At 51.9% G+C, this 17,049-nt stretch overlaps 3 protein-coding genes across 12 annotated transcripts in view; all 3 read left to right on the forward strand.

Annotated features, from left to right (window-relative positions):
* LOC117676650 (uncharacterized) overlaps positions 1–17,049 on the forward strand; it is a 29,294-nt gene that overhangs the window by 567 nt on the left and 11,678 nt on the right. For 8 of the 9 annotated variants that reach the window (XR_015730126.1, XR_015730127.1, XR_015730128.1 and 5 more), the window contains exons 2-12: positions 10,892–10,969; positions 11,503–11,654; positions 11,873–11,997; positions 12,237–12,361; positions 12,780–12,950; positions 13,167–13,271; positions 13,635–13,775; positions 14,188–14,595; positions 14,984–15,209; positions 15,390–15,607; positions 15,831–16,019. Coding sequence is in view for 6 of the 9 variants with exons in the window: in XM_087879653.1 (XP_087735779.1) it covers positions 10,903–10,969; positions 11,503–11,654; positions 11,873–11,997; positions 12,237–12,361; positions 12,780–12,950; positions 13,167–13,271; positions 13,635–13,775; positions 14,188–14,595; positions 14,984–15,209; positions 15,390–15,607; positions 15,831–16,019 (1,927 nt within the window). In the remaining 3 variants the exon portion in view is untranslated. Of the gene's footprint in view, positions 1–10,891; positions 10,970–11,502; positions 11,655–11,872; positions 11,998–12,236; positions 12,362–12,497; positions 12,584–12,779; positions 12,951–13,166; positions 13,272–13,634; positions 13,776–14,187; positions 14,596–14,983; positions 15,210–15,389; positions 15,608–15,830; positions 16,020–17,049 lie in introns of those variants that run through there. The other variant, XM_034436286.2, reaches the window with a different exon arrangement.
* Positions 1,044–4,559, forward strand: CYSRT1 (cysteine rich tail 1). Of its 2 annotated transcripts, none has more exons than XM_087879684.1 (2): positions 1,044–1,750; positions 2,775–4,559. In XM_087879684.1, the coding sequence occupies exons 1-2, from the start codon at positions 1,261–1,263 to the stop codon at positions 2,798–2,800; spliced, it is 516 nt and encodes a 171-aa protein (XP_087735810.1). In that variant the 5' UTR covers positions 1,044–1,260; the 3' UTR covers positions 2,801–4,559. The 2 variants fall into 2 exon arrangements, with proteins under 2 accessions (XP_087735810.1, XP_087735811.1); XM_087879685.1 differs by having other exon boundaries at positions 1,612–1,750.
* On the forward strand, positions 7,123–9,598 carry RNF224 (ring finger protein 224). Its single transcript, XM_034436301.2, has 2 exons — positions 7,123–7,316; positions 7,950–9,598. The coding sequence occupies exons 1-2, from the start codon at positions 7,291–7,293 to the stop codon at positions 8,455–8,457; spliced, it is 534 nt and encodes a 177-aa protein (XP_034292192.2). The 5' UTR covers positions 7,123–7,290; the 3' UTR covers positions 8,458–9,598.

Consider the following 17,049-nt stretch of genomic DNA (forward strand, 5'->3'; position numbering starts at 1 on the left):
TGTTATTGATGGGTTACGGTTCCCTTCAAATCTAGTAGCCTTACTCATATGAAAATATGCATGCATTTAATTGAAACTGGTTGGACTAACCAAGTGAGGGCAGGAAACGATGCCCATGTAACTGAAGGATGCTGCGTAGGCTTAATTGGGGCTGAGGGCTGCAAAGGGCAGAGGGCACCGTCATTTCAGCCAAAATCTTCCCTGGGGAAGCCGAGCCAGCCATTTGCACGCTGAGGAAACTTGCTCAGAGTGATACTCTGACTTGATATGATAATAGTAATAATGAAAATAACATTGCTGCTCCCAATCGTGACTTGTTGGGCTGGGAAATTTGCTAAGTATGACTAAGAGGCAACATGGGGCAGGACTAGGGTGGAACGCTCACCACTGGGGGGGGGGGGTTTGATAACCACAGGGAGGGGCCCAGGAGGCGGAAGTGCTGGTTCCGGGACAGGAAATCCTTGGTTTCTCCTCCAGCCGGAGACTCGGTGGGCGGTCACAATGGCTGGCTTTCCTCCGCCCCTGGAGGGGGGCCGTGGGGAATCAGGCCAGCTAGGCCACTGTTGACAAGAGGCAGCTGGATTGGGCCCGAGAGAAGAGCGCATTGACAAGGGCCCAGGGAAACTTTCACAATACTGGACAAGTTGGGCTGAAGTGCTGGGCCTCAGTCGAACTGTCTCTTTGCCCTGAGCTCTGGTGCTTGCCGGTGGTTGTGGCTGTAGCGTGGCCTGTGACCCACTTTGGGAACGAGGAGTAAGGGGAAAGCTGCATTTTCTTTTCATTTTATTTACATATGCATATCCTGTTTCCTTTTTTTTAAAAGTTATGCCTCATATGTAGTACTTCTCTTAATATGTCATACAGTAGTAAGATAGCCATATCATACACAGTTTATCCATGAGATTAATTAACCTGCTGCCCTTTAGATAACATCCTCCCCCCCAACCATACTCCTCAACTCTCAAGCATTGGGTGGGAGGGAGGGAGGGAGGGAGGGGAAGCGGGCCAGGGCTAGGGGAGGGCTGACCCCTAGCGTTGGCTGTAGGGAACAGCACTTGCCCTGCCTGCCTGCCTGCCTGTCCCTTGGGGAGAAGGGCCGCTTTTGACCTTTCTGTCCCCCGCGATCCAGCCTCAGGGTGGGGAGAGCCGCCCTCTGTGGGGAGGGGGAGCAGCCAAGACCAGGGGTTGTTGGCTCAGATCTGTTTCAGCCTTTCCTCTTAGAAAAAAGGGCGCCGGTCGGGGGAGGGCGAGCCACTTCCGATGGGGAGCGGAATGTTGGAGGGGGCATCCTTAGCCCCCCGCCCGCTGGGCCCTGGGAGCTTCTGCCGCTGCCGGAGCCCCGCCATCGGCGGCCAGGCGCAGGCGGAAGGAGAGGGCCGGGTTGGGGAAGCCTGCCGGCAGCCGCCTTTTCCCCGGGGGCTCTTCTCCCCACCCCCGAGGGCGAACCGCTGCCGGCCTCCGGGGTCAAGGAGCGGGGCGCGGAGGAGGCTTTCGCGGCGGAGCTGCTGCCGCTGCGCGTGGAGCCCCGAAGCGGAGGAGGGCAGGCGGGGCTCGGCGCGTCGGCCGAACTTGGCTGGGCGGTGCCGCTGCCGGCTCCTGCGGGAGAAGGTCGCCCTGCGGAGGCTGGGAGGGCGCGCCCGCCGGGTCCCTCCCTGGCTGGAGGCGGAGCAGAGGGTTGGCAAAGAGCGGGCAGCGCCGGCCGGGAGGTCGGCGGATCGAGGGCACGTCTTCCCCACGACAGTCCTGCGAGGTAGGTCGGGGTCGCGTTGAAGCCGACTCTCTTGCCCGGGCAGCCACGGCGAGGCTGGGGTCCGCGGGGGAGACGGGGGTACCGGGGCCGGTATCGCTGCTGCCGGAAGAAAGCAGGCAGGGAGCAGAGGCGTCCACCTGTCTGTCAGCCCAGGGAGGTGCCGGCCTGGCAACCTGGGCAACCCAACGCTTCCGCCGCTGGGCGCGCTTAGTTTAGAGGTAGCCTCTGCTGGTCCCGAGGGCAGGAGCCCCTTGCCTTTGGTAGAAGGAAGTTCCACTGGTGCAGCTGTTCCTCCCCCCCCCCCCACCAGAAGCTTGGAAAGGACTTTCCAGATCCAAGCATGGGATTTCCAAAGAGAGCCCTGTTGCTGGAGAGCCTTCACTTGGGCGAAGGTCACTGGGCTGCCCACCCAGAGAAACAAGGTCCACCGGTTGAAATTCAGCCTGTTGAAAGCTGTTGACCAAATGCTGGAGACCAGTGACAGCCCGCTGCCCCCCCCCCCCCACTTCCTCATTTTTTACTTTCTCAGTGTCCTTGTCCTTTTGTGCTGCTGTCACCACAAAGTAGCCAGGTAAAGTTGGGAAGACCAGTGGTCTCGGTTTGGGCAGCTGCCCAGGCAACAGGAGGAGCCCCAGGCCACAAGGCAGTTAGTGCTTTGGAAACAGGGGCTGTAATCCAGCCTCCCCCCACCCCCATCCACAATGCCCCTTTCTGTAGGCTGCCAGTCTTCCTCTTATTTATTTATTTATTTATTGGTTCAATTTATATGCCGCCCTTTTCCGGATACTCAGGACGGCTTACAATGCGTTAAGCAATAGCCTTCATACTTTTGTATATACCTGCTTAGTAGGGCTTTCGCCCCCCCCCCCCCCCAGCGGTGTTCTTCCAGAAGAAGGGCAGGTGGCTCGTTCCTGACCCGCCATAATTTTACCAAAGTTAGTTTCAATGATTCTTTTAATGCCTCCTTTCTTGCTCTGCAACATGGGGAAATTGCTGACAATAAAATCTCCTTTTTGTCTTCAAGCGTCGGTTCTTTCCTTCGGCGACTAGACAAGAGAAGCAGCAGCTGGGCAGGCCCAGTGCCCCCCAGTGCCCCAGGAGCGTCAGCAGGCAGAGCAGGCAGCCATGGACCGGGGGTTCACCATCGAAAACCCCTATGCCAGTGTCACCATTCCGCGGGCTCAACTGAAGGATGACTTCCTGAGATACTACCTGGGAGAGGACTTCAGCCCCGGCGTCTTGCCCCCCTGCTCGGCAGCCCCACAGAAAGAGGCAGACCCAAAATCTCCCTCTCTGGCTTGGAATGGTCAAGCCCAGGCAGAGTCGCAAGCCAGACCCACCAACCCCTATGCCAGCCTCAAGGTGCCCAAGGTGGATGCTCCAGAGCCTTTCCGCTGGAAGGGCCACGAAGAGGCAGCTCCGGATCCCGGCTGCTGTGGCTGCTGTTGCTCGCCTTGCTGCAGGAAGTGCTGCTGCGTCATCTCCTAATCGAAGAGCAGTTGAGGCTGATTGGGCGTGGCTGCACTCACCTGTCCCACTCCTGGGCACCACCCTCCCTCTGCCAGAGCAGTTGTGCCCAGATGCCCGGGAGACCTAAAGGAGCAGTCAACTTTTCTTTCCCCATTTCCCTTGAGGCAACACGGGCAGCAGAGGAGGGCCAGCATTCGATGAAGAACAGGGAAAAGGTTCCCCTGGCAAAGGACGATGAAGAGTGGACATGGCACTAACCCTGATCTGGAGATGGGAGCCGGATTTGCTCCCTGCCTGCGAGGACCAGCCAGAGCCTGCAGTGCCTTCCCTTCCCTTAGGCACCTGGCCTCGCCCTCTGCCCTTTCTCTGGAGGGGAGTGGGTAGAAGACAAATGGAGGCGGAACGGGCACTGGACTCCGGCAGGCTTGTGTGGCTGCCAGTGGCGCCGTGTGGAAGGCCAACCTTGCTTGCTCAGGGTGCGGCCCTTGGCCTCTGCCCTTTAAAGGGAGGTGTGGTGAAAGTTCTCTGTCAATAACCAGGGTCATAAAACTTTTCTTGCCCAGCCAGCATGTCTTCCTGGTGTTCATGCTCCCCGCTCCTCCTTTGCCCGGTCTTCCTGCATCCTGTGGAGGCCTTTCCATTTTCCTTCTCTTCGGCCAAGGCAGCCTGGCTTGGGACCTGCTTTGTGAGCCTCCCAAGGACACACACTCGGAAGGTCGCCCATGGGCGTTCCTTGGCACAGCCCCAACAGGGTGAGATTCCACGTCTCCCTTGCCAACCTTGCCTCGCCACTCTGCACGTGACAGCCCCGCCTGGCCTCCCTTTCAGATTCACTGGCAATGGAAGCCTCTGCCGGACGGAGCCTGCGGTTGGGGAACAGGTGCCTGGGAGCTTTGGGGCTGCTTCTCCAAAGCTGCAAGTGGGGGAGCTGCTTCCTGGGGCCTGGAAAGCAGAGCCCAGCTCTGAGCCAAGGAGGAGAAACAGTTTTGTTTTCGTTGCTGAGGGTGATGGGGCAGCAGCGCATGTAAGTAAGCGCCATTCACAGTAAGAAGAATGGCGTTGCTTTCGGTTTCTGCACTGGGCAACCCACGGACCGTTGGCTCATCCATTGGGAGGTTTTTCCTGAGCGGATTTTTCAGTTCCTCCCATCGTGGTGGAGCGTCTCTTGTCCGGCCTTCTTCAGTGGGAGACATTCGGAGACATTTCTACCTTTAAAACGGCCCATATTGAACTGTATTACGTAGCCAAGCATCAGCACAGGAAATATTTTATGACATTTTGTATTACGATAATTTTACATCACAAAAAGTTTCATAAAATTTGCCAAATTTCAATTCCACTGGAGTCATGAGTCCTGGATTTCGGGCACATTCTGTAAATGAGTCCATTTGAAGTCCTTGGTCCAAAACGTTTTCGCCCTTCGGTCAGTTTCACCCAGTTACGGGAAAGGAATCAGAGACGTCGTATGAGGAGGTTGACCTGTGTGTGCCAGAGGGGGGACTCTGGGCTTCCTGCCTGCCTGCTTGTGACCAGCTAAGGGGGGGAGGGTGCTCAGACGGAGCCAGAAATTGGTCAGCACACAAGCAAGCAGCAAGAGGCAGGCTGGCCTTTACCACCTAACTGCTTCCCATCCCCACCCCAGGAGAAGGGCTGACCCCCCCCTTTCCCCCCTCCCCCCTCCACGGTCTCAGGGTACTGTGCCTCCCTCCACTGAGCCCATTTAAACGAAACACCCCCCCCACCCCCGTTCTGTGAAGATTTTGAGGAATGTGGCCAGGCGGGTGCCTGCCCCACTGCTGGCTGTTTGTTCAGGAGGAAACCAGGCAAGAGCGGGCTTGCTCTGGGTCTGGCACACACAGCAGCGTTTTCTCTCCATCGGCCTTTCCTCCCTCTGCCCCATTGCTTGTCTTGCAATGAAGCTGCTTCATGAAGTGAGGCATCGTAGAATGTCTTACATGCCCCGTGAGGGCAAGGCTTTGCAGGGTTGGCACACAGCCTCTTCTGCCCTCTGATCTTAGTTATTGCAGCCAGAATGCAGGGCAACGTCTGTCAGCAGCCCTTCCAGGAAGACTTTGGACGAGCAGCCTCTGCTCGGCCCCGGCCCTTCCATTGCCCTCCTTGGTGGGGCCTGACTTCTGGGGAGGGGGAGGGGGCAGCGACCCTGTCTGGACTTTCTGGCAGCCAAATATCCGGATTTGTCTGTAGGAAGAGGGTAATCTGAAGGATGAGCAAAGCATCTCTTGGTTTGAAGCAGTCCCATTCTCTTCCTGCTTCCTTTTATTGTTCAGTCCATTTGGAAATTATGGGGACTTTATGAAAAATAGGCGCCCCAAGATGGAACAGTGGACCAACTCTGAACTTTTCAGAAATGTGGGATTGTTATTTCACTTTCTTATCTTTCTTTCAGAAGGCAAGTTTACAACAAATGCTTAATGCGGCATATCTGGAAAGCTAGTAGATTGCCATTTCAAACAGCAGGGACTAACTCTGAGCCTTAAAGCAACCAATAAGAGGCTGAGTGGGATTTAAGATTTGCCCACAGAGGAGTATCCTTCCTGCAGAGAAAGGAGTCCCAAGTAGGGAGCTGCTGGTGAAAAGTCCCCTTCTAGACCATTGGCCAAGGTTGTGGTTTCAGGCCGGAGAACGGTATCCCTGAGGCTAATCCGAATCTGCAGAAGGAACAACTCTACCAGCAGCCTCACATCCCATGCCCCCCCCCCACACACAGATCTCTTGTTGCAAGCAGTGTGGCCCCAGGCTGTTCTCCACATTGCCCAGGGGGCAGGGGTGAAATCCAGCAGGTTCTGACAGGTTCTGGAGAACCAGTAGTGGAAATTTTGAGCAGTTTGGAGAACTGGCAAATACCACCTCTGGCTGGCCCCAGAGTGGGGTGGGAATGGAGATTTTGCAATATCCTTCCCCCAGGAGTGGGGAGGGAATGGGGATTTTGCAGTATCCTTCCCCTGGAGTGGCGTGGGAATGGAGATTTTGCAGTATCCTTCCCCTGCCATGCCCATCAAGTCATGCCCACCAAGCTATACCACGCCCATCAAGCCATGCCCACAGAACTGTAAAAAAAATTGTGATTTCACCACTGCCAGGGGGGTTCTCTGACAGACTCGCCTGAAGCTCCTCCAGCCAACAGCTCCTCTCTTCCACGTATTCTTTTCCCAGCCTGTTGGACAGTCCTGGACTTAGGAAAGAACAGTCTCTCTCCCTCTGCTTCTCCCTCTCCCTCCCTCCCTCTCTCTGTTTTAAAATTGTTTTTATTCAACGTTTACATCTTTTAAATCTTTGTTACACTTTTACAGCTTTCCAATACCGGCATTTGTAGTAATATCCAATTTATCTTTCAGCCAATTATATACATATACCTTTTGTTTGTTACATACTTATTCATATAATCAATACATTTTATACAGTATACATACCTACTACACATTAAATATAACATTCCATTATAATATCTTCTCTTTTGCTATACACTATCCATTAATTTTAGATTCCTTTTCCAGCCAATCATACCGTCTGTTCCATGTTTCATAATAAATCATTTCTTCTTTGTCCTTAAGTTCCATCATTAACGTATCTGATTCTGCACACTCCAGCATCTTTTTTATAATCATCGCGTTTGTTGGAGCATGTTGTTGTTTCCAGTTTTGGACAAATGAGATTCTATACCTCATATTCCACATAATTACGGCCACTAGAATCTCTCTCTTTCTCTCTCTCTCTCTTTCAATCCTAGGGGTCGTTTCTCCTGTGGGTGGGAGGTGAGCACTTCAGGCATTTGTGCAAAAGTTTCATGGTTTCATGACTGACATCCAGGGCGGTGCTGGGGAGATGAGTTGGAGGAGGCAGGCAAGGAAGGAGCATATAATTGTGTTTCTGTGGCTATGGTTGGCCAGGACACCAGTAACTCTATCTCGTGAAGTTGGCCTCCTCCTGCATCTCCCCTGGTAGATACAGTACCAGCAACTGTGCCTGAAATGTGAACCTCTCGTATAATTTAACAGCGTGAGAGGCTGCGGCCAGAAGCTGTCAGCCTCCCTTTCTTTCTCTGGAGGAGAATGAAGATGCAGCAGGAGCAGGAAATGTAAGTTTCTCCCACAGAAACCGGCCTGCCGATTGTGTAGCCACAGAGCCCCATCGGCCTCCGCTCTTTGGCTTTGGGTAAGGTGAGCTCTCGCAGGGGATCGTGGCCTGCTGACCACAGCCTGGAGGCCATTTGTGGAGGTCACCCCTTTTGGGGTGCTGCATTTGGGAGGGGTTTCCATCTAATTTTCTCGCTTTTCACTTGAATTAAGGCTCTTAAGTGACTGGCTTGGTCAACTGGTTGTCCCCTGCTTTCAAGGGATTGGTTTTGCTGGACACCTTTGCATTAAAAATTGCAGACGGTGCCTCCAAGGCAATAAGGCATCACCTGGAACCTGAAATTCCTTTGCCAGCAACCTGGCTGTCCAGATCACAATGTGACTGGGAAGTTGTGCCCTCCCCGCCCCCACCCTTTATTTTTATTTTTTTACTCTAGTTCTGAGCTTCAGAAACAGAACCGGGAGTAGATTTAGGCGTTTCAGACTGATGGGCATTCAGAGGCAGCCCCTGAGCTGACGGCCTTCTGCAGCAGGCAGACTTGAAACAGTGGCGACTGAGACCAACTGGAGCTGCTGCCCAAAGTCTGGTCTACGTCTGGCCCTGAACGGCTCTTCTCTTTGGTTCCTCCCTGCAGGACTGCTCTGCCTTCTGGGCCTGAGGACGATGAGGCTGCCAAGCCCAGCCCGGAGGCCGCTGTCCCCAGTCCCAGCAGCCTCAAACTCGAGTGCGTCATCTGTTACTGCTGCTATGACCTCTCTGCCCGCCTCCCTCGCCGCCTCTACTGCGGCCATGCGTTTTGCCAGGCCTGTATCCGGCGCCTCAATGTGGTGGCCAATGAGCAGTGGTGGATCCCGTGTCCCCAGTGCCGCCAAAACACCCCCACCCCACGCGGAGGGGTGGCAATGCTTGATTTGGACCTTGCGGCCTTCCTCGCCGTCAAATCCGAGAAGGTGCTTCCCCGGCAGGGAGGCCGGCTGCAGCTGGAGCAGTTCTCCAAGGAGAAGCCAGTCATCACGGAGCAGCCGAGCGGCTCGTGCCAGGAAGTTCTGCCTGAACCCCAGCCCTGCCTTCCCCGGAATGGCTGCTGCTGCCCCTGCGACCCCACACTCTGCTGTGGAACCGCTGCAGCTTTTCAGAGCTGAATTAGCTTCCTGCCTGCCTGAGGGACTGACTGGGAAGGAAGGAGAAGCCTTTGCTGCTCATTGCTGGACTTCAGATTCCAGGATTTTCTGAAAATCTTTTTGCTGCATCTTGCAGGACTTCCCTGCTCTGGTGGTTTTCTAGCACAATCTCCTAACCAGCCCTCCAGCCCCAAATCTTGCACCAGCTCCTCAATGCTTGCTTGGTGATGGCAAGCTGGGCATTGCTACAGAGGGTAGCCAGCTGGTTCTAATCTTCAGGTTGCGTTCTTAGCAAGGTGTTTTATTTTTTTCTTAGTGGCAAGTGCCTGTCCGAATACATCCGATGGCCTGGACCCTGCCTCTAGTCTCTTTTTAGTTAGCCACAGGCTGCTTCCAGAGAAGCACTAGGTCTGGAATGGCTGCTGTTTTTACGGAGGAGGGCAGTTCCTACGTGGAGAGCCATTTGTCTGAAATGGTAAAGGGTCTCCTGCTTAAGCAAGGGGGTCCTACTAGAAGACTTCCAAGGTCCCTCCAACTCTCCAGTTCTGTCATTCTGCTCTTCTCCCCTCTTTTATCCTCCCCTGATTCCTTTTTGTCTTTTTGCTGGACTGGGCACCAGGCGTCCTTGGAGCAAACACCCTCAGTCCTCCTCTGTTTTCCATTTTGGAGAACATGCTTGGGTGTGATTCTATTGGGGGCTGAACCTCAGCAGCGTAACACTCTTTGACTCTATAAGTTTTGTAAAAGATATATTTTCTTAATTTTTTAAAGTTTAGTCTCTTCTTCAAAAACTGGAACGTCTTTCTGACAGTCCACAAGTGAAAGAATATCATACTGTAGGTGCTGCAATAGTAATATTAAAATATTTTCTGATATGAATTACGTCATAAATAGAAGAAAATAGTTAACATCGATGATCTACAGAACTGCTAATTTCACGAGGAGTCAGTACTGGACAGTAAATTTTGATTTTCAAATGTGCGATACCCAAGTGCTTCTCAGACACTTGGTAAAAACGTTGTTTAACCGGGTGTTTCTCAGTTCCATTCTCTTAATTTCACTTGTCGAATTCGGCACAAGTGAAAATACTGAATTTAGCCCATCTTGGATGTTTGAAGGACAAGTAGCCAGAGCCGTATCAAATCATGAAGGGATCCAAAAGGTTTGGCTGCTTTTGCTTTCCTGACGCACCATTACTTGATCTGTCAAGTCCTATTTTAGCTTGAGATACTTTGATCGTTTTTAATATACCTGCTCGTGATTTTTCCGTGCCTTGGTATTTGTTGATATTTTTTATAAGTGGCTGTTATTATAAAAAAAAAAAAAAAGGAGGCAGGTTCTTACTCATGAGTGTGCTTTTAAAAGGCAGCCACGAAAGCTTACAGCCTGAACCTGGAGGTGCAGAGGAACGGTAGGTAGCCCCAGACCAAGGGGAAACTAGCGGGGGACACTCTTAAGGAAAGCCTCTCTGGAAAGGGGAGCCCATTTATGGGTCGCGCCTCCCTTTCGGAGCCACGGAGGGTCTCCACAAACGGTGGGTCTGGGGAGGCTCAGGGGGAGACCTGGGCAGAGCCCTAGGCGCCTGGGCCCACTGCTCTTGCTTGTGGCTAGGTGAGAAGGAGGAAGCCCAGGTAGGAAGCATTCGGGCAGGTAGGTATGTCTGTCGCAAGAGGCTTCAGTCTCTTGTTGCTCTGGCCCTCGGAGGCCTCGGAGGGTCAGGTTTCTAGGGAGGTTTTTGGACACTGCATCACTCCCCTGCCCTCCCCCCCGGCACTGGCCCCCATCCTTTCCCTCCCTCTTCTTGCTCCAGTTCCTGCCTGGGTGAGGCCCGTTGAGGCCTAGTGGCAGCAGCCTCACCAGAGAAGCCTGCCTCGAGTTAGCAGGGCCAGGTAGGGCCCAGAGGGTCTCTGAGAGGTCTTGGCCCCATCACGAAGAGAGGGAGGAGAGGTGATGCTCTGGCTGCCCGGCCCATGGGGCGGAGGAGGATGCCCAGCTCCCTGGCAGGACCCCATGTCCCATGTTGCACAGTGTGGTAGGAGGGGGAGTTTCCAGTCCTATTCAAACAATGGTCCTCCTTTTACTTTTTTTTTTTTTTTTTTATTGCAAAAGTTTTACAATTACATTTTCACCCCTTTTTTTCACCCCCCCACCTCCCTCCCCAAACTTCCCATCCTCCCTAGCCCTCCCTAACCCTCCCCCCCAGACTTCCCTATTATATACTCATAACTAATAATACTGATATATATACCTGAACCCATCCCTCCCCCTATATAATTTTATGGTCCTCCTTTTACTGACGGGTGTTCCAGATGGACTCTGTTGCCGAATAATCGGGCAGTTCTCAAGTGAGAGAGCCCAGCTTGGCTTGATCGATGGTGGAAAGGGGGTCCACCTAAAGGGGTTTCCACATCCCGGAGGCTGCCGAAGAAGAACGATGGTTTTCCTCTGATTTTAGGACCCGTTGAGATGGGTGGAGCAGAATCGCCCTGGAAGGTAGTCTGGGGGCCGTTGGCATTGCTCTTCGTAAGCTCTGGTGAGAGGATACCTCATTTAACCTTTTATCTATGCGAACTGAGATCCTTTTTGCTATCACCCAGGTCAGAAAGACGTGCTGGCCTGACCTGTTATCACATTCTCCAAGTCCTCATTTTAAAATATTTCCTTTTAATGCCCTCTCATTTCTTCCACTACTGGGTCGGCCTAGTCTCATTTTATGATTTGGATTGAAAGATTTTTAGCCTGTGGATTCCAACAGGCCGTGTGAGTCTGGCTGTGTAAATGAGGACAGAGAGTGACACAGAACCTGTTAGAAGGTTGCCTGCAGAATCAGGGCCAAGTTGCTGCTAGACCAAGGAAGAAAGAAAGCTGGCCTCTAGTTCAAAGAACAGATCATCCATGATAAGTGGCCGTTCTTGGGAAGGTTGAACCTTGGCCTGATGTGTCTGAAACTCAGGAGCTGTTGTAGGACTGAGTGGAACTAAACACCGTAGGACTAAAGCTCAGCCCTTTTCTGTTTAGCAACAAAAATTCTGATCCAAGATGCATCTGTACCACTTATGCATGCAGGACTGGGGTGGTGCCCCCCAAAGTGGATCCCGTACAGAGATGAGTTTTGCCTCTATCTCCCGACTGCTCCTGCTCTCTCCTGGAAGGAGGCCAGAGCCTTCTGTCAGGACCAAAAGGCAGATCTGGTGGTCATCAAGGATTATAGCAAGCAAGTAAGAGGTGGTCTTTGCAATCCGCACTCTCTTGGGGAATAAAAAGAGGATTGCGGGGGAAACTGCCCATGCAGGTGGTTGGCTTGGGTCCAGCTGCCATGAAGACAGCTCTGTTGCTGCACTGGCCATACATAAGCTTTAGGCTGCCCCCTTTCTGTAGGAGCAGAGTAAATGCTGCTGTGGCCTCAACCTTGCTTTTGGAACTTGCCTTGGCACAGATGTTCCTGAGGGACCATACCGAAGGTGCCAGGGGTCATGCGTCATACTTCTGGATTGGACTGGCGTGGCGAGAGGCTCAGCTCACCTGGGTGGATGGCACTCCAATATCACAGAGTTGGTACAGGTGAGGGAAGAAAGAGTCTGGTGTTTGATTGGTGGGTGTCCCAAGAGAAGGGAGGATTCAGCCCACGTACACAAAGCTGCAGAGGTGGCCTAGTCAGCCTTTCCTCTCCCATCGCCTCCTGACTGGAGAAGATCTTCCAAGGGGGACTCCAGGTCAAGGAACATCTAGCGAAAAACATTCTTTTTGCATGGCGTCTCCTCCAACTCATGCCTTGGTTTTGGGTTCTTCAATTTCTCCAGCCACTGGCTCCAGGGCCACCCTGGGAAGAAGCACTGCACCCAGCTTGTGGGCATCTATGCTGCGCAGTGGAGAGACTGGGACTGCGAGGCCAGCACCTCATTTATCTGTGAGAAGCCGATGAAAGGTATGGCAAGAAAAACATCTGACTCACTTTCTCCCTCCCAACCCCAAACCAGGAGGAGGAATAACATACGACAGATACTGTGGAAAATGGAATTAAATTAGGGGCGTGTGCACCCTGGCAATGCAGAGAAAGGCATCCTGTGTCTCATCCTGATCAAACCTGACTTAATCCAGATCTGTTACACACACTAGACAACTCACCCTCGAGACATGAAAGCAAAAGGTGCTTTCTTACTGTTACTTAGTAGTAGAGTGGCTCCGAACAGGGAGAATTTATCTGCCCTCTCCAGAGAAGTAGAAAGCGTTGCTAGATTCCTTCTCCTTGGTGTGAAACCAGTTTCTCTTTGAAACCACGGCCTGGATGTTTGAGAATCTCCACAGACATTTTTGAAACTCGCACCTTTTTCTCTCTCGTCCAGATGCTTTTTCCAGCAGCACCAGAAAAGTGCGATTCCGCTCTCACTGCTACGTCTTCCATTTTCCATCGTTGCGGGAACAGAGGTCGTGGGGAGAGGCCCAGTCTTTCTGCCAGGAGCTCGGAGGGAACTTGGCCGTTATCCACGATGAAGAGGAGAATACTTTTCTCTCAAGTAAGACGTCTGCCAATTCCCCGGGGCCTTCGTGGAGATTCCTGATCGGTTTTCAAAGTTGCACAGGCTGATCAAAAGTAACCCACTTGGAACGGTCAGGCTCAGCCACCTCCTCTCCTTCGGTTTTCTGCTTCTGCTCCTCGGAGAATGCCTGTGTCCAGGGGGCCAGTGCTCTTCAGGTGTCTTATCCCTGCTGGTTCTGCCCCTCCCCTCCAGGTGCTTTTCCTGAGGATGGCTGGTACCTATGGATCGGTCTGCACCTGGAGGCCATGTGGAAGTGGAGCGATGCCTCGGCCCCCACCTACCTCCGGTGGGACGCAGGTACTTTTCTGGGCCCTTGGGTTATGTGCCTGAAATCTATTATTTGTCTTGACATTTCCTTTTTTTTAAAGAGCATTTTGGGTTATAATTAAAATGAAATCATAAATGGCAGAACAAAAAAATCCCTATCCTGTTACAGCACAACATTTCTATAACGTTATTGTGCTACTTTAATGAAAATGGTGTTGGAGCTTTACTGTACAGAGCGAGGGCTTTACAACCCATTCACGGATTTTAAAACTTTCCTGTCACACCATCTCAGAGAAAGTTGTAACCTACACTACTTGTGAGAATAGGCTGCAGAGTGTCTTGGAGGCGTGGGAGGCTGACGGAGCCCGGCATTCCCCCCTCCTCTCCCTTCAGCCCCATCCGCAGGGCAGGACCGGTGCGTGGTGCTCAGTCTTCGGCCTCTGGATGGCGGGCAGCATGGGACGTGGAAGGCCAGGCCTTGCCAGGTGCGCCCCGCAGCCGAATACGTAGGTTTCATCTGCCAACTCCAGTACGGTGAGTGCAATGGATTGAGGTCAGGATTGCCAGACAGATCCGCACCCAGGCTGCCTTTTCTAATAGTCCTCAAGCCAACTCGAGCTCCTAAATAACGGAGGAAGTGTGGAAGCCTGTAGAATAACCTCTTACACTTGTGTTGTTGTGGAACACAGTGGTGACTCCCACAATGGGAAGCATGATTTGGGAATCCCTTTGTGTGCCAAGCCCAGAAGACTAGGCCTCTGGTCTGTTGAACTCACTTTTATCTAAAGCTCTAGAAAAGTCAGATCCTTTCATGGCTGGGAACCTCACATCCCTTCAAGAGATGATCCGAACACTACTTCAGAACCCAGCTGCAAATTCCCTTCACAGGTTGCTCTTCCTGGATTTCCTTGAAGGAGGCCTAATTCATTCTGCTCTTTGCTGGCAGATTCCTGTGGCCCTCCGGAGCCTGTTCGGTTTCTCCTCCCGGGCGGGATGGGTCCTTATGCCACAGCTGATGTCACCTTCTCTTTGACTGCCCATGCCACCTTCTCTCTGGTTTTGACCTGCTTCCATCCAAATGGCACCCTCTTCTTGATCATCTTTGAGTACAATGCCACTCATATCCATGGCAGCATCTTTAGTGAGCAGGGCAGATTTTTGGTGCACAAGAACTACCCTCGTGCCCCTTTCTCCCCCGGCCTCAACACCTGGAGCTTCATCAGCTACCCAGATGGCTTTGCCTGCTTCTTCAACCACCAGGAGCACTTCCGGCTGTCGGACAGCCAAAATGCCTTCCTTGCGAACATCAGCTCCTTGCAGATAAGTGGAGCCACCATAGCCAACGCTTCCCTGGGTAGGTTGATCCAGCCAGCCCCAAGCAGGCACAGCAAGGGACATAAGCAACCCCCTCAGGGGGAGGAAGACAGGCCTGTCCTGGGTGGTGCATCCTGACCCCACTTAGTTGGTAGAAGGGCCTGAGCATGGGCTGCTGCTTCTCCGGTGGCCATTCTGCTCTCTTCCTCATGGAGGGAGCCCTTCTGGGAGAGTCAATCTCATAGCCATGCACTGGAACTAAGGAGGCAAGAGGTCCCCTGCAACTCTGGTCAAAGATAGCCCTCCAGATCAGAGGGAAAAGCAGAATTCAGAGCTTTCTGATTGGGGCTCTCCTGAGTGTTTTGAGGGGTCACGGAGTCTCTGTTGTCCCACTGGGATGCCCTCAACCCTTTGGCATCTTCTTCCAGAGTATCCGATTTCCTCTGACTTGCGCTTCCCCCACGGGAACAGCCTGCAGCTGGAGGATGCCGTCCACTACTACCTGTGCAACTTCACTGTTGGGCTGTGGATCCGAAGCGCCTTCCTGGACTCTCCTCGGATGTGTGCAGTCAGCTACTCCTTGAAGTGGCAGCAGCAGGCAGAGTTTGCGCTCTTCCTTCTCTCCCCTTCTGGACTGGAATTCCACGCCAAGGGGTGAGGCGGGCAGGGGCTGTGCCATCGACCCACCCTTCCTGGGAACACTGCAAATCCACATCCTCTGGCATCCCTCTGGCATCCCTCTCTACCCATCGGCCACACAACCTTGCCTGGGAATGAGCAGCGCGAGAGGGCCACAGAGCCTTTTCCCAGGTCCTGCTCTGGTTCTTCTTGCAGAGCCCTGCTGTTCAGTGGCACCCGAGTCCTCCTTTTGGATGGATCCTGGCATCACCTGGCTGTCTCGGTCACCAACACTCCCGGCGTTGCTCCCTTCAAAGTCTTTGTGGATGGAGAGACCTGGCAGCCAGACGTGTCTGAAAGTGGTGGCTTCCTGTGGAAGGGGCTATCCCTGGGAGGAAGGCTGAGCCTAGGGCAGCTGGAGGGCGGCCACGGGGGTGAGTCTGGCTGAGTCACTTGGGGGATGATTTGCATCGTGGTATCCGTGGCAGGTCTGCACCGGTGCCAGAAGTGACGGCCATTATCATCTCAAGTGCCTTTCTTTTTCTCTGTAAGGCCTGTATCTAAGCGAGAGAAGCATCCTGCCTATAGTTACTCATTTATCTGTCGGTGTGTGTATGGCATAAGGCAGGGGTCTTGCTGACCAGGGTCACCTTGCAGGGGCCAGCTTTTACGTGGGCGATCTGAGTGAGGTGAACCTGTGGGACCGAGCCCTTTCTGAGTTCTCAGTGAAGCAACTGTCAGCCTTGAGAAACAGGTGGAAGTTCCCCGGGAACGTGGTGAGCTGGAGTCAACTGGTTGCAAAGAAGCCTCCAGGTGTGCAGTTCAGCCCCACCAGTGAAGAGCCAGGTAAAGTCCTAGGGGTGTGTGTGATATATATATTTTTTTTTATTGAAAAAGTTTTCAAATACAAATTTTCCCCCCTTTTTTTCCCCTCTCCCTCCCCCTCCCTAACCCCCCCTCCCCACCCATCCCCCCCTGTGACTTCTTCATAACAAAAAAACAAACAAACCCTAATTCATAACAGATTACTTACTCCCTCCTCTAGATATTGACCTTTACTTACTAAAAGTATTATTAATATTATAACATCCCCCTTTATGCATACATTTCAGAAAAGAGAAAAGAAAGGAAAAAAAAAAAAAGACATTATACTATAACATTATAGAATAACTTCTCCACTTTAAAACTATACGATAAGTTCTACTTTAACATTTAATCTTCTATATATGTTACTATAACATTTCAAAGCGGCCTTCCCCATAAAATCTAGTTTAACATTTATTCCACTCTATCCATTTCCTCCACTCCCCTAAATATATCACTTAAAAATCCCTTTTCTTAGACTAATCAATCTACTAACTAGCTTATTCACCCACTATCATACAAAATTACCATACACAACATTTCTTAATATCTTTGATTCACTGCCCACACTACTTAAAAATATATGTCTATATTTTCCATTATATCTAAATAAAAAAAGAAGAAAAGACAATGACTTTAAATTTATAATCCATATAGTATCTTCTTTGAGGTCTTTCCACTGGATTGGTAGAACCAACATCCATGATCGGATAACATAGCTTGCTAGTGCAACAGTTTATTCAGGATCTTCAATCATATCTGCCCCCATCAGTAGTAAATATCTTCTTATATGTATAAAAGTAAAAACAACCACCCGAGTGACATTATAATTATATTCCATATAGTAATAATTGTGGGTTTCATCAGGATTATTAATTCCCATCATCGTAGTGGGTAACAACCCGATCTTCTGCATGCCCCAGCATCATTCTCTTGCCTTGTGATTCAAGATAATATAATATGTTTATCAACACAAAAAGAAATTCCAAAATGGATAATTCAAATCCATCAG

Source organism: Pantherophis guttatus, chromosome 16 (genome assembly GCF_059756535.1).
Source record: "Pantherophis guttatus breed Tessera chromosome 16, ASM5975653v1, whole genome shotgun sequence".
NCBI lineage: Eukaryota > Metazoa > Chordata > Lepidosauria > Squamata > Colubridae > Pantherophis > Pantherophis guttatus.